The 16,729-nt window shown below is 41.6% G+C and overlaps 1 protein-coding gene across 1 annotated transcript; it reads right to left on the bottom strand.

Moving 5' to 3' along the window:
- Position 1: 1 nt before the first annotated feature.
- Positions 2 to 14,909, bottom strand: ivns1abpa (influenza virus NS1A binding protein a). The gene is made up of 15 exons (XM_061883573.1): positions 14,683 to 14,909; positions 8,569 to 8,822; positions 8,194 to 8,328; positions 7,198 to 7,367; positions 7,024 to 7,099; positions 6,756 to 6,929; positions 5,384 to 5,509; positions 3,939 to 4,049; positions 3,378 to 3,519; positions 3,052 to 3,276; positions 1,812 to 1,933; positions 1,615 to 1,741; positions 1,416 to 1,547; positions 1,165 to 1,338; positions 2 to 1,091 (listed from the first exon to the last, which is right to left on the bottom strand). Exons 3-15 carry the CDS (start codon positions 8,302 to 8,304, stop codon positions 829 to 831), a joined length of 1,953 nt encoding a protein of 650 aa, XP_061739557.1. The 5' UTR covers positions 8,305 to 8,328; positions 8,569 to 8,822; positions 14,683 to 14,909; the 3' UTR covers positions 2 to 828.
- Between the last annotated feature and the right edge of the window lie 1,820 nt (positions 14,910 to 16,729).

Raw genomic sequence — 16,729 nt, 5'->3', positions numbered from 1 at the left:
ATTCAATTTAAATGATTTATTAAGAAATATTACAAATGTGAATCTCATTCTTGACTTCCAGAAAAAAAAATCTACAATGCTTGACACAGGAGGATGTTCAGCAAAACTGCATCTACACACATGAATGACATCACAAAGTAATGTTTGGTTAGCAGAAGCTGGCTTGTGCGTGTGTGATGTGCAAATTACAACTCGACTAAAAACTGGCACTGGTTAGATTTACTGACTTTAGCTGTCTGCTACTAATTGGAGAAATGTGCTGTGTATAAAAATATAAAAAGGCCATTATTTCAGATTCAAAAACGCAATCCAGCTGGTTTAAAATGCCACACAGACGCACTCAGGTTTTTTCCAGGTGTTAATGAAGTTGCACAGTGAGTAAGGCTTCAAATCCACTCTTTCGTATGTGACCAGTAGTAAGTAGCTCATCTGAAAACCTTCCAAAGTGATAAAACTTTAAAGAAAAGCACTAAGTGTGTAGTAAATGTTGGCATATGACAAGAATGAGTAACAAACAATATTTACAGCACGTAGAACAATGCACGCAATATGAAACTGCTTCATTCATGTTGCTGTGGGCAACAAGATCCCCCCCCCCACTAAATATAAGCTAGTCTTCACTGAAGACCCCTTGTCGAAACCTTATCCCTCCCACCCAAACAAGCACTCATATCCTCACACACACACACACACACACACACACACACACACACACACACACACACACACACACACACACACACACAAGGTACATCACGAAACACTGATTACATCACTAAGCCTGTTAGTTTGGAGAAAGGCCAAGAAGCAGTGAAACTTCCTAACCCTTCACTCTGGGAGGGGGGAAGGGGACTTGGTGCAGTCGGTCCACTCGTCCACCTCGGGGTTGTACACCTCCATCGTGTTCAGGAAGTCGTTTCCGTCGAAGCCACCCACGGCATAGATGGTGTTGCCCAGCATGGCCACGCCCGCGTTGCTGCGAGACGTGGTCATGCCGCCCAGCATCCTCCACTCGTTGCGAGCCGGGTCGTACGCCTCCACGCAGCGCAGCGCGCGGGAGCCGTCGAAACCGCCGACCACAAAGAGTTTTCCTGAATAGTCAGGAGTGCAGAGTCAGCATATTTGGTGATTTCGCCATGCGTGCACTTTGAGGGGTGGGCTTACCGGCAGCGACGGCCACAGCTGCCCCCCTGCGAGCCACATTCATTGGTGCGATCAGGCTCCAGGTGTTGTTCTCGGGGTTGTAGCGCTCCACAGTGTTCAAGCAGTTCCATGACTCCGCCCCTCCGATCACATACATAAAACCGTCCAACTCACACACCGCAGCCTGGTGCCGCCCTGAAAACAAAGTTAAAAACCCTATTAGAAGCCATTTTACCACAAGCGTGAGGGGGAATAGTAGTGAGGTCCCCTACTGATGTTGAGGGGGGCACAGTTGGACCAGGTTTTGTTCACTGGGTCAAAAGCATCGCAGTTCTTCAGTCCTTTCTGCCCACAAGGGTCCGACCCTCCAACAACGTACAGCTGGTCGTTCAAGGAGCAGACGCCTTCAATGAGAAATTCATTAGATAGGCGCTCCACGCTTTGTTGCTTTAACAAGTCAGACACGCCCACCTGCATTGCAGCGGTTGGTCCTGAGCTCTGGCACTTGAACCCACTCGTTGGCGTGCGGATCGTATGTTTCCCCGCAGCTCAGCTCATCGGAATGTCCGTTGGAGCCGCCGATCACGTACAGCTGGCCCTGAACGCAGCATTGATGTCACATGGTGTTGTCACACGCTGGCGCAAGGGAGGTAAAGAGCAGGGAGTACCATAAGCACAGTCATCTGGAAACGAGCTCTTGGGGTTCTCATAGGAGCCATGAAGGTCCAGCAGTCTTCTTTGGGGTCGTAACACTCCACAGTCCTCAGACATTCCTCCCGGTTGTAGCCGCCTGCAAATCAGAAAGAATTCAAAAATAGAGAGAAGCACTATTTCCCTTTTTAAATGTCAATCCAATGAATACACTCCAGAGACACAAACATACCAACACAAAACATCTTTCATACAATTATAAGTTTCATGTACAAAAAACTGAACCAACATTTAACATCACTTTTAACTTTATTAAAAACCTTGGCGAGCACGACACCAACACCACCGTTGTACTTCCACGTTTGATGGTGAACTCAATAGTGTTGTCACCTTATTTAATGTGCTGTCACTCACAACTCGCAGGGTTTACTTTGGTAACTTTTTTAGTTTCAGTTCTGTGATGTTATTTTGTTGAATCGGTTTCTGTTCTGTGTATGCAACAAAGTCTGTAATAATCACATTCATTAATTTCACAAAAAAATTTTAAAATCTGACATTTCTTTGAGATTTAAAATCTGCAATAATATCAATCAAATAACTTTGTAAGATTAGTACAAAATAAAGTAATAATTGTACTATATTAAGACTAAAGGGAAAACTCATGTGTTATTGTCATACATGCCTATTTATTCATTTTTAATAATCTGTTTTATGCAGTGTTAAGAAGTTGAATGCGCATAATTAGTAATCCTGTGGAATAGTGTTGTTATTCTACAAGCTCCTGATAGGTTCAGGTTGAAAAAGAGTAACTTGCGTTTTTTTACACTGAACTAACAACGCTATTCTATTGACTGTAAGTGAGTCTTTTATATTTGACTCTATACCGACTCAATTATTCATTAAGTAACTTGCCTATAACATAATTTAACACGTTTGTCTTACCTTTACGTTGATGTGTAAAGCTAGGTGATTACACAGCATATGCTGAACCATATGGGACACCTTACACCCTTTAGCTGCAGTTTTCCCTACACATTGCCTTCATCATCACATCCTAACATATTGTGCATGGTGGGTTATTTGCGGTCAGTCGTGTGAGATTAATTTGTTTGAGCACTCGATTGTGAGACAGATTAGTTTGTTACGGGCAATGTTTGACCAAACAACTGAAAATCGCTTTTGGTAAAAATGTTTTTGAAAAAGCCGAGACACCACAGTACCTACAATGCTCCATCAATACAGACTGTGTGTACACACCTGCTGCGATGAGCCTGGAGTTGAGCGATGCGGTGCCCAGGCCGGAGCGAGCATAATGCATGGGTGACAAAGGGTGCTCTTCCAGCTCCTCAGGCTGGGCCTCAAAACTGAGGCTTTTCATCAGACAGGGGGTGGCAGAGGGGGAGGTCTGGGGGCTGCTGCGGCCGTGCACGAAGATCACACACAACACACCATCCAGCACAGCCAGACACAGGTAGGTGTTGTCTGCGAGAAGATGAAATATTGTTATAGATGGCAAGCGACGTTAGCTTTAATATTTGTGTCCCATCTCTCCTTGTGTCACTTCAGAAGTTAAAGATGCTTACTTGTGGTTTTCTCGGAGGCAATGTACTTCCACTCTCTCCTGGTGGTCTGTTTGGGAGCATTTGCCGCTTGGTTGGAGGGTGAAAGGCTTCCCGAGGAACTGCAGCTCATCTGTCTCTGGGTACTCTCTCGTACTGGCTTCTTCTGCAAGAGCACAGCGCAGCTACAGCAGCCAAGCTCGCTCCACACACACGCCACAGGCCCAACCGATGCCCAGCACCAACTAACCACACCAGTGCCTACTCCCGATCAAGCTTGTCTACTGCGGACCCACATTAACTAACCCCAAACCACCTGACAACAGCAATGCTGCACTGCAGTCAAAGACTAGTCTTCCATGACAAAGCACTGGCATATTTGCAGTCATTACTAAGAAAATCTCATTAAATGCAGGCTGAGACATTATAGTCCAGCTCTCATTGTTTATGTAGTGGCTGTGTAGAAGTGTTTCATGAACACAGGCCGTGTTCTAGTTCTTGAATGGCCAAGCATAAGCTAAACAACTGCAGACACAATGTGGCTAGGATTCACTGCAGTGAAGCTGGGCACACACTTGTCAGTACCTGCACAAACTGAAGGTGGTCCTCCTCGCCACCAAACACCACAGTGTGCCCCTCAATCATCAGCCCTCCATCCACCAGCTTATGGTCAGGTGAGTAGTACAGCAATTGCACCTGAAAGACAAACAGGAACAACACACCCATGTGGCTGTCTCCATGGCAACATACATTAAACCCCTGCATAAAGGGGATTAGAAGAGGGCAGTGCTGTCAAGAGGAGGAAAAAAGGACATAGTCCTTCAACTTCAGGTGCTTGGACAAAGAGTTTCCCTAAAAGATTGCAGCCGAGGCACGGAGCAGATTTAACGTTTGAGCCCAAGAAGGTGCCTGGCCAAGGGATCTCCCTAAATTGCATCTAAAAACAAAGAAGGGTGGGTGAAGCATGACACACTCCGTTCAGCAAGATCTTCCGTGAAGAATCGAAAGGGGCTACACATGCCCCTTCATTTAGTCTGCTGCTTCGAAACCAGTCCTCCAGCTGAAGGAGCTGCTCATTGTGATAGCAGCAACACTAAGCAGTCAAATACAGATGACATAATAGTGCACTGCAGCTGTAGTCAGCATTTTAGAAATTCTCCTTGCATCTTCAATAGTTACCCACTTTACAAGGTACGTCAAGAAAATGTACCAAAAGGGTTTGTTTTGTTTGTTTTTTTAAATGGAGGGGTTGAAAAAAAAAAAAAAATCTTTTGATTTCTTGGAGGCAAATATAAACCAATGCCTTTTTCTGGTGCCTAATCCGATTGGTTTGTTAAATGTGGGTTGTATTTTGCGTGGTAAAAAGGCATTGAAAGACTTGACAGTTAAAAATGTGAAGCATGTGTGCAATAGGCATGGACAGATGGGAGCACAGTGTTGCTTGGCTGCAAAGAGAGGCTGCTGAGAGGCAGTAGCACACCTCTCTTTTCTCTGACTCATTACCCTGGTGGCTCAGTCCCGGCTCTTCAGTCTGGTCCCTTGCTGCTGCAAATTAACCTACAGGAGAGATAAATCAACGGGGAGGAGTGCCTGTTAGTTCTGGAGCAACAAACACGCACCTGTGCAGATAGTCAAGTGGCAGTGAAACAGATGAATAAAGGGTCAAACCTTCAAGAATCTTTTCTCTGTGTTTCACAGGAGAAGAGCACTGTAATACTTAGATGGGGTTGTAAGAAATATCACCCACAACCCATAATGAGAATGGAAACAAAAAAAAATAAAACAAGAGCAAACAGGGGCTCTTTTGGGCTCACCTCTAATTTGTGGCATGGTTCAGGCATACAGTTTCTTACTGCAAAAACCTCAACAAATCAGAGGAAAAAAGAACAATCCTGACATAGAAGCATGACAACAGCATGCTATTTCTATCAGCTCCCATGACTTCTTAATGTCAAAAACAGGAGTCAGAAGGAGGGGTAGGGGAAGGATGAAAATCAGCCCGAGTTCAAACGGCTCACTGTGGTACTGACCTCCTCCATGAGATGGTCCAGTTGATCTCCGTTCTCCCAAATGCTCCGCTGCACCCAGTTGAGCACCTTTGAGTAAAGCTTGCCATTGCTGGGAAGAGTCAGGTTGTCTTCTAGTATTACTTCCAACTGTGAACAGAGTAGAAGTGGAGTTTAGTTAAAATGTGTGCAGGAGAACAGGAACTTAAAACTATGGACAGGACTTCCATACATCCTTATTTTGATTATTTGAATATAAAATGATGTACTAATGGTACAATGCTGAGTTAATGTATTAAAACACAATTGAACAAGTCAAGTGCATGGTTTCGAGTGTTCCACAATTGGTAAGCCAAGACGCTGCAACCTGCCAACATAAATGCCTTTAGTGCAACATTTCTTTTCTAAAAGGCACAACGTCACAAGTGTTGTTAATCTGGTTGAAGCCAGAACAGTAAAAATACAAAAGATTATCCGGTGTTAGTCAACGTTAAGACTACTGAATCGTAATTCAGCGACAGAGGTAGACGAGAATAAGTCAGTCAGAAATGGAGACAACATTGAAGATGTTTGGGCAGCTGGGATGCACATTCTTAAGACATGCTTGTAACTAGGGGTCTCTCGTTCCAATATTTGTATCAGTTAAAAGTCGGATTCGGATTGCATCTAAAATCTACCATAAGCTCCGATTCAACCAATCCTGGACAGCCAGTTAACAGCTAAATGTCCTCTAATAAGCACACATGGTATGTTTTTACTCTGATTTAAAAAAAAAGCAATATACAAAACGTAAACACGGTAGGCTATGGGCTGTACAACATCTAAACACACAAGAGCACACGAGCTAGACATTCATAATAAGTGTCCTTAATTGAACAATATTGCAGTCTAAAACACGACATTTCTCAACATAAACAAGTGACTTTACAAATACAAAGTCTCCGATGCATAAGCGTATTAAGACTATCCAGTAACAAATGTGTCCTTATCTTTCAATGAATTATTGTGGCCACTAAATGTCACCAAAAAAATTACTTAAAAAGGCAGCATATGTCCATTGCAGACAATAATAAATAAATTGGTGTTTCTCCACACCTACCCTTGTATGTTTGACTAATTCACCAGATCAAGCCTTTTCTAACATTCCACACAACAAAATAATAAATGTATGATTTTTGCAGATATCTCATCGGATCAATATCGGCCATTATTCAAGGCTCCAATAATAGTTACATCAGGACAATCGTACTTAACCAAAAAAGACCCCCCCCTTCAGAGTGATTGCATACCCAACCCCCCACCCCACACCCCGCACACACACAAGAAATCCCTTCCAACACGTGAACTGACCTGTAAGAACAAAACAAAGCAAGCATGAAAACAACAAATATTTTACCTTGAGGCGGGGAAGTTTGAGGAAGTCCTCCTGTTCGGACACTTCCAGTAAGTGATCTTGGATGTAGGCGTCCACTTTGGCCAAAACTCTTGCATCTCCCATTGAGCTGGCAAAGTTGCGAAAAGAAATGGCATTCTGGGACTCCATTTTAGACAGCAGGTAGTCACCACAAATCTGAGGATTAGAAAATGTGGAGTTCTTAGCACTTCAATTTGTGCATTGATACGAATTTAAAACAAAATGTCTCAGCAAAATACTGAAATTCAACCTGCTTGACTCGCTCCATCTTGAACCTTTTAGCTGCAGAGTAAACATCCTTGACAAGGCCCTTGTCCGCCTTAAGCCTGGGTTATACACAGAACATGTTGTAAATCAGGTTAAAGATGGTGTAGGGTGACAAATGAAGAGAAACGTAAGGTCAAGTGAGAAGGCAACTACTAACTGGGCGGTGTAGGCATAGTTAAGCAAGATCTCCACAGCCTCTGGGTCCAAGTCCTCAAAAGTGACATGAGACACTCCATGGGGTTCAATGTCACTGTTGAAGATTTCAAACAAATATGGACTGCAGCAAGCCAGCACAGCACGATGGGCCATCAACTCATGACCACATACCTGGTTATAAAAAAATGTATGTTTAATTTAAACACACTTTTTGACCTTGGACAGTACAGACTGTTTTCTTACAGGGTTCAAAACATTTCAGTCAGTATTTTAGAAACTTCAGCTGAGCAGTGTATATGCACATGTGTAGAACAGTCAATTTAAATGTACTGTATTTTAAGAAACTTCAACTGAGCAGTGTATTTACATATGTAGAAAAGCCACTTCAAATGTACCCTATTTCAGGAATGTTCAACTACTTGTCAACATATTTATTGTAAGGCATTATTTGCACCAGGTTACTCTCATTAAGCTTCTAGTTCCATCAAAGGTCCATTGTGTATTTTTGTCCAAACAGGATACAATTCCTGAGAAAATGTGTTAAGTGAGATGACAAAAGACAAAAAAATCCAGATTTAAGATCAGTCTGACATTTAAGGTATATTTTTTATTTTTGCTATCAGACGGCCCCAAATGGCAGTATAATCACATGTGCCAAGCTTGCTCAAAATAAAACGGAAGGCCCACATTGTCAAACTTGAGATAACAAAACAAGAGGAGCCAACATTCCACAGTAATCTTTTCTAGTTTCCTGTAATACAGCAAGTCTAAACTGGGCTTGAAACAAATATGTAAAAATTAACACATACATCCTGTCAACTCTTGATTGATGTGCTGAAACTGAAAATCCCAACCTCATACATATCAGTTCCAAACCCCATCTGAAACCCCTCACTAATGAGCTCTTATGTTTCAGTGACTCAGCAGTCCGCAGTGTCAAGGAGTGTAAAAAAGGTGCACCGGCTCGTGGTGGTGTGGGTTTGCATTTAGATCATACCTGCAGTCTAACGTCGCAGAACTGACCACTCTTTCTCAGAGCGTTCATTTTAGCCACCGTGGAATCCAGAAAACTCTCATCCTCAAAGATCAGATAACCATTCGGAATCATTTTGGCTGAATTTGGGTAGTATGCCTGGTAAAAAGATCAAAAACAATTTTTTTAATTAATTGTATTATTTTTAGACTTACACAAATACGTAAATGACGATGTATGTGACATGAGCGCCATCATTAGTATAAAATGCTATAACTCAGCCGGATTTATTCATTGAGTAAAGATTTAGTACCTAAAATGTGCATTAGTCATAATCTTACCTAGTAGTTCATTGAGTAAAGATTTAGTGCCTAAAATGTGCATTAGTCATAATCTTACCTAGTAGAAGTTCAATTCATGGATCGTGCCAATTCAAAAAGTAGAATTGTTAACAGGCCAAGTAGACTTCACCCAAGGAGTGGGATGGGAAAGGTGTCGGAAGAAATGCCAGTTGACAACACAGGCGGCAGCAGAAGGGAGAGGGAGGGCTTCGACCCCAGCAAACTATCAGGCTTGAAGAGACTGCAATCAAGTCCTCGGGAACCCGTTGGCTATAGAGATGTTCTTATTCTGTGTTGGTCATACATTATAACCTGGGAGAGAAAGGAGAGACAGTAAGATAACTGAAAGGGAGCATATTATTTTTAAATTGATGTACTCGGAATCTTAAAGGAAATTGTGAAAGACGTACGCTCAAGAAAACAAAGTACAATGCTCTCCCTCATCTTTCATCAGTCAAACATGTGACAGGACCGCATCTCTAAAATGTCCACTTTATAAAATTGTCCCGTTTAAAAGAGAGCAAATTAAAAATGCTGCATTTCCAAAAGTCACAAAGAATCCACAGCTGTCATCACATACAGTATATAAAATAATATCATATAATCCTTTTCTTTACACCTGCTGATTGGTCCTGCCAGGCCAGGCAAGTGTTTTTATTCCGCCTCATGGCATCAGGCTGGGCTTATCTCACTCACAAGCAAGTCCCTCTGCGCAACTTTAAAGACAAGCCCCTTTAGCTGGCTCCACCCTATAGAACAATCACTAAAAGGGTTGACCTATAAAAGGACACAACATGTGTCAGTGCCACTACATGATATAAAAGGTCTAATTTGATGAATTTACTGTAGACAAAAAAAACTATTCTGAAAATCCAACAGATTCTCTCAGAATGTTTTTTTCTTTCTAGGACTGATTAAATTATTATTCAAAAAACCAACGCAAGATAGACTTCAACAGCTGACAATCTGAAAGAGTAACCACACCCCAAGTGGCCTTCCTGGGTAGCCTTACTTTCAGCATTCTAGATTCAAGTCCAAATGCAATTTTATAAGAGGAAATATCAGAAAATTGTCTTGGTGTTGACAAACTGATTGAATACTGTGGAGACGAATAAAAATAACAAGTGTTAACATTTTTACAGGGGAAACCTATCCACCCCGGCCGGGCACAGCAATTACAGTAGTCTCTTTGTAATCCACAAAACCACATGTACGGCAGCATTGGCAACAAAAGCTATAATTCTTCCAGTCTGTGTGTGGTCAGTGGGAACAGTGACCCAGTTTTGGCTGATTACACAACTACTTTCAGGAACGACTTGTAAAGTCTTATTTTCCGCACTCCTTTGCATAGCTGATTCCAACATCGCAGTCTGTTGACTTGCTCCGCTCATCTTTCCAGCAACACCCACACTTACAGCATAAATTATCCTTGCATTGGTGTTTGCTTATACAAAGAAACCTTGTGTACATTTATCACTTTAGGCAAACTGACCCTTACATAAGTGATGTGTTTAAAATACTGAAGAAATTGCTATGCGGGCAGTTACTCACTATTAGACAGGTGTCCAAACTAAAGGCCTGGGGGCCATATCTGGCTCAACACATAATTTTATGTGGCCCATGAAAGCCTGGAAATCGTTCCCGTTAAAGTACTTAATCTTTTTTCACTAAATGTACCGGGTATCTCTTTTTCTAAATTTGGACAGAAATAAAACATGTACTGTGTGACATGCAATTGCATGTTTTAAACTTTTAATATCTGACCATGCAATAAATATATCTAACATTTAGCATTAAAGACATTTCAATATCTGCTTATCTAATGATTTCAAAGCAAGTTATCCATTAAATTGAGACATTTCAATATCTGCTTAACTAATGATTTCAAAGCAAGTAATCCATTAAATTGTACACTAAAAATTACATTAGATTTTACGGTAGAAAAACTAGAAAACAACAGTGAAACCATTTTTCTATACACAGTAACATGCTGTAAAAAACACTGTAAATTTAGTGGTAAATTTCTGGCCACTGAGCTGCCAGTTTTTATAGTCACTGTGTATATTAAAAGATATAATAACCAAATGCATAAGAGATTGTGAAATAATATCATGAGGCGAATTTTTATACTTATATTCATAAATTATTCACTGTTACATGCGGGCCACACAACTGCGAAGTGGCCCTCAAAACGAATTTGACACCCCTGCACTATGACAAGGCAAAAGTGATGTATATGCCTACACAATGACAAGGGAACAACATATACTATGAAAAAATGTCAGGCGATTCAGTCCATCCATCCATTTCCACCGCGACCCCAAAGGTGATTCAGTCCCCTACCTATTAATAAATAATAGCTGCATTTTTGATAACGACGCAATATAAATGAGAACAAAGGACAATAATTCAATGTTTCCATTATACTTAAGCACAAAAGGTACAGGTGACAAAACTCATGGCCACATCAGGCCTACCTGTGAAAGCCTGGAAATGTGTAAATTTTCTTGATTAACGTATTTCAATTCTGATAGAAAACTAAATTTTAATTTTCCTGAAAGAATTCTCCTGAAGATATAAATAAGTACTATCTAATCTAAATTAATGCATACAAATGTAGTTCCTATCCAAACAGATTGATAAAAGACAGTCCAATCTTATTTTTTCCACTGAAAACTATTTTCAAATTAAATTCTACAATAGCGGAAGTAAAGTATCTGCCTGTAATTTTGCCTTCTGATTACAGATTTTGCATCAGTTAGTTGGTCAATAAGGATTATTAAACGAAGGGGCAATTGTGTAATAATCAGTCCCTCCAGTATTTTGGGGACTTTTTGTGACAGTTGTGCCTTAAAATGCACGCTATCACTACAGCGTTTTCAAAAAGTTGTGGCAAAATCGCCACCGGTGGATGGAGGGAGACGTTTGATTGGTTGGGTTTGAGTGGTGCATAGACAAAATTGATTGCCAAAAATATCAACGATTGGCCAAAATGAACAGGAATATTGCAGGGATTGGGCAAAGTTGGGCATGGCCTTGCACAATTTGGTTTAATTTGCGCAACATCGGCAAGTCCTGTAGGAACTACTTCATATCATGAAGCGGCCCCGGTTTGAGATTCAACGACTGCGATGTGGCGCGCGATGAGAATGAGTTTTGCCTCGACACTCTGTTCTAAGCATTTCACCAATCTCGCGCACTTTTCAAATTTGGACGCGATCTAACAGTTTCCCAACACTGCGTAGATGGCATCAAGGCCTATTTATCCAAGCGTGAGGGTTGGGAAACGAAGGTGTTTGGCGAGGGAAGTGTGGATTCAGGCCGGGTGGGCTATTTCAACTTCCAGGTAACCCTACATTATTATATTTTATAAATAGTAAACCAAGTTGTGGTAGTAGTTTAGTCGTGGATGTACACTGTATAGTGATGAATCCAATAAAAACTTGATTTGATTTTGATTTGACGTTAAATTTGCAAAATGCGGCTGCGCATTTTGCAAATTGCGCCCATTGGTATTGTGCTTACAACAACTCCTGCTATATATAGAGCTTCCTCCACTGGTGAGGATGGTCTACTGCAAAATGTCGCCCAGCTTTAATGGAAGATGTATTGCATCAATTGAACAGTGTATGCAATGTAGCAAAAATGTAAAAGGGAGGTAAATACTAAAAAACAAAATTAATTCAGCACTTCTCAATAGGACAGCGTTTCAGTAGAAAGGAAAGATTACAACAGACTATATAATGTTTTCAAAATGGAGATAAATTAAAAATTACTACAATAACCATCTACAACACAACAGTGCAGAAATGCACATTGACCTAATAATGCAGAGGTGTCCAAACATTTTCCAGCGAGGGCTACAGAGAAAAATTGAAGGATGCGGGGGCCACTTTTATACATTTTGTATATGAAAAATACTCAAACCAAAACAATGTAGGTAAACATATGCTAACATTTGAAAAACACTTATACATCTTAGCTTTGTGTTATAGATAACAGAGCAGTAAAATCATTCATCCATCCTTCCATTTTCTACTGCTTGTCCCTTTTTGGGGTCGCTGGAGCCTAATCCATTTTTTACTGCTTGGCCCTTTTTGGGATCGCTGGAGACTATGTAGGCTGCATTCGGGCAGAAGGCGGCGTACAGCCTCCACAAGTCGCCACCTGATTATTTTAATGTTTTTATTTGTATTTATTTTAACTGTGCTCTAAAGTAAGCTGGTATTTACTAATGTTGCTATTATACATTCAACTGGACCGCTTTTGAGGGTTTTAATAGACTCAGAAACATATGTCTCACAAGAAATTTGAACAAGTTTTCATTATGACATGAGACACGTAAATCATCAAAGACCTCATGCAGTAAGATGCTCAGGTTGTCGGCCATTTCGGTTTTCAGGTCCCATTTTTGGGGGGTTTCAGTCCCACTTAATTTTTCATTGTTTTTTGTTGTAATTTGAAACCTCTTTAGTTTGTCTATAGCAGGGGTCAGCCGCATGCAGCTCTTTGGCCACTCTGATGCAGCTCAGCTGCACATGGCTCAGCTGCATAATCGCCGACCCCCCCGATCGTTTCGGGGGGGTTTCCGGATTTTGGTGCTTCTCCCGGACATCACCCGGGGTTTACATACTCCGATTGTCACTCGGACTACAATATTGAGGGCGTGCCGTGATGGCTTTACTTTTAACGTCTTTTACAACATATCATCGCCCACCCTTTACGCCATGCTATCTGCGTGCCGGCTGGACACATGCATTTCGCTGCTTCTATTATCACAGTACGAGATTGCAAGGCATATAGTCAACAGCCATACAGGTTACACTGACGGTTGTGATATAAATAACTTTAACACTCTTACTAATATGTGCCACACTGTGAACCCAGACCAAACAAGAATGACAAACACATTTCGGGAGAACATCCTCACAGTAAAACAACATAATAATTACCCAGAATCCCAAGCATCCATGACGCACAGGCAATATATACACCCCGCGCCCCCAACCCCGCCCACCTCAACTGACGCCTGGACGCGTCATGGATGCTTGGGATTCTTGGTAATTGTTATGTTGCGTTTATGTTGTGTTACTGTAAGGGTGTTCTCCCGAAATATATTTGTCAATCTTGTTTGGTATGGGTTCACAGTGTGGCGCATTAGTAAGAGTGTTAAAGTTGTTTATATCACAACCGTCAGTGTAACCTGTATGGCTGTTGAGTATACGGCTTGCAGTCGTGTATGTGTATCAGCGGAAACCACGTACAACATGTTACTGAGCCGGCAAGCTGTTTGTACATGTTGTAGAAGGTGTCAAAGGCAATGGCTTCATAGTAGGCCCTTATTATTGTTATCTGAGTGACCATCAGCAGATATCAGCGAGAGTGGTTGCGGCTCCCATTATTTCGTGAAACGGGTCAAATAGGCTCTTTGAGTGGTAAAGGTTGCTGACCCCTGATCTATAGAATGTGTCGTGACTCGCAGGCCAATAAAAATTGCTCTGCGGGCCACAATTGGCCACCGGGCCGCACTTTGGACATCCCTGTAATAATGCCTTGACCATAGAGCGGGTGTATTTAAAATGTGTGTAAATATGACGACATTGGAAGAAACACATGAAGTGGTGTTACACATTAGGGGGAACGACAGCTTGTTAACATATTAGTCACAATGTCCTTCGCGGTCCTCTGCCAAAGGATAATACCGGGGCCTGTATAGGCTTGGCCGTGTGCCGCCATTAGGGGAGACTCCCAAGCGCGCCATTAAAACATTCCACATTTACATTTACAAAAGAGCGGGAGGAGATGGAGGTGCCGGCTTAGCATTTTTGTGCTAGCGACAGCATTCCAGTTCCCGCCTGCTGCGCGTGGCTACAATGGCAGCCACGAGACTCACACGCTAGCTAACGAAGACACGATGTCAAATATGACACTTTGTCCGATAATGGCGGCTCTGGAACATTCGGCCGGCGAGAGGAGATTAAAACAAGGAATACTCTCAATGTGCGACATTGTCGGCGGTGGAGGCAAAAAAAAAAAAAAAAGCCGGGCCATTTCCAGCAGTTTCCAGCCGATGGTGGTGAGACAGCCATTGCCATCTATTGTCCATCACTAAATATCCATTTTGAATGGTTTTACTACATTAAACAGCGTTTATCTGTGAATTATATCTTACCTGAGGCGTTTGACAGCAGACGATGTTAGACATATTTAGTTAAAATTCAGAGTTGGTTGTTTCGGGATGAAGAAAAAGGCAGCAAGGCGACTGGAGGAGCAGTTTGTCCGGCTGGGTAGGTTTTAATTTCTTCTTCTTCTTCTTCCTCGCAGCGGACAGTCCACTCCACACTTGGCTCGCTCGCACACGCACACAGCTCTGGAGATTGCGAGCAGGCGCGCTCCCGACTAAAGCTAAGCACCGGCCACGCCACCCGTGACGTCACAAAGTGGGACGTGTTTATTCCGCTGGTGTCTTGGCAGTCACGTGATGTCTTTGACGCTACACGGCAACGCATGATGGATTATAGGCAGCCTGTCGCAACAGATAACCAGCACGCAGTGACGTGGTGCTGATGCAACAGAGACTTTTTCTCGTGTAGTCTACTTCAACGTAATTACATTAACTACTTAATGTTAAAACAAGTTTTTTTTTGCCATCATTGGAAAAAACGTAGTATCAAAGTAATTGTTGTAATTAAAGCCCTGGTTCTTAACCTGGTTTCGATCGAACCCTAGGGCAGCGGTTCTCAAATGGGGGTACTTGAAGGTATGCCAAAGGGTACGTGAGCTTTTTTTAAAAAAGATTTAAAAAATAGTGAAAATTCTAACATCCTTTATAAATATATTTATTGAATAATACTTCAACAAAATATGAATTTAAGTTTATAAACTGTGAGAAGAAATGCAACAATGCAATTTTCAGTGTTGACAACTAGAATCTTTGTGGACATGTACCATAATTATTGATGTTGAAGATTTCTTTTTTTGTGAAGAATGTTTAGAATTAAGTTCATGAATCCAGGGGGGATTTCTAATACAATCCCCAAAGAGGGCACTTCAAAGGCCTACTGAAACCCACTACTACCCACCACGCAGTCTGATAGTTTATATATCAATGATGGAATATTAACATTGCAACACATGCTAATACAGCCTTTTTAGTTTACTTAATTGCAATTTTAAATTTCCTGGGACTTTTTTCTTGAAAACGTTGTGTAATGAGGACGTGTACGCGTGATGTCACGGGTTTTTAGGAAGTATAAGCGCTGCGCACACACAGCTAAAAGTCGTCTACTTTAACGGCATAATTACACAGTATTTTGAAGATCTGTGTTGCTGAATCTTTTGCAATTTGTTCAATTAATATTGGAGGAGTCACAGTAAAAAGATGGACTTGGGAAGATTTAGCCTTTAGCCACACAAACACGGTGATTCCTTGTTTAAAATTCCTGGAGATTAAACTTTCCTATGGATCAGAGCGCGTTCAAGCGGACATGGATCTCGACCACATGTCAACCAGCAGGTTTCGGTGAGAAAATTGAGGTTAAAAAGTCAGTTCTTACTGGAGAAATGCTGAGCAGCCGTCGACTTCCCTGAGACACTGCGCGTGTCAAGACGTCCGTGGAGACACCCTTCCGACTATAAGGTAATATTAAACTCACTAAAACACTAGCAACACAATATAAAGATAAGGGATTTCCCAGAATTATCCTAGTAAATGTGTCTAAAAACATCGGAATCCGTCCCAATGCAATCGCGTTTTTTTTTTTTTCCTAGTCGTCGCTATCAATATTCTCAAGCACAAATCTTTCATCCTCGCTCAAATTAATGGGGAAATTGTCGTTTTCTCGGTCCGAATAACACTTTTTGTTGGAGGCTCCCATTAAAAACAATGTGAATATGTGAGGAGCCATCAAACATGTGACGTCATTGTCTGCTACTTCCGGTAGAGTCAGGGCATTTCTCTTAGCATCGAAAGTTGCGAACTTTCTCGTGGTTGTTCTCTACTAAATCCTTTCAGCAAAAATATGGCAATATCGCGAAATGATCAAGTATGTCACATAGAATGGACCTGCTATCCACGTTTAAATAAGAAAATCTCATTTCAGTAGGCCTTTAGCTACTTAATCTTAAAACATTTTTATTTTTTTTGCCATCATTGGAAAAAAGGGATTATTAAAGTAATTGTTGTAATTAAAGCCGTGGTTCTTAACCTGCGTTCGATT

The sequence above is a fragment of the Nerophis ophidion genome, linkage group LG22 (assembly GCF_033978795.1).
Source record: "Nerophis ophidion isolate RoL-2023_Sa linkage group LG22, RoL_Noph_v1.0, whole genome shotgun sequence".
Taxonomy (NCBI): domain Eukaryota; kingdom Metazoa; phylum Chordata; class Actinopteri; order Syngnathiformes; family Syngnathidae; genus Nerophis; species Nerophis ophidion.
The sequence above is the reverse complement of the archived record's forward strand: the minus strand, read 5'-3'. Positions and strand labels throughout refer to the sequence as shown.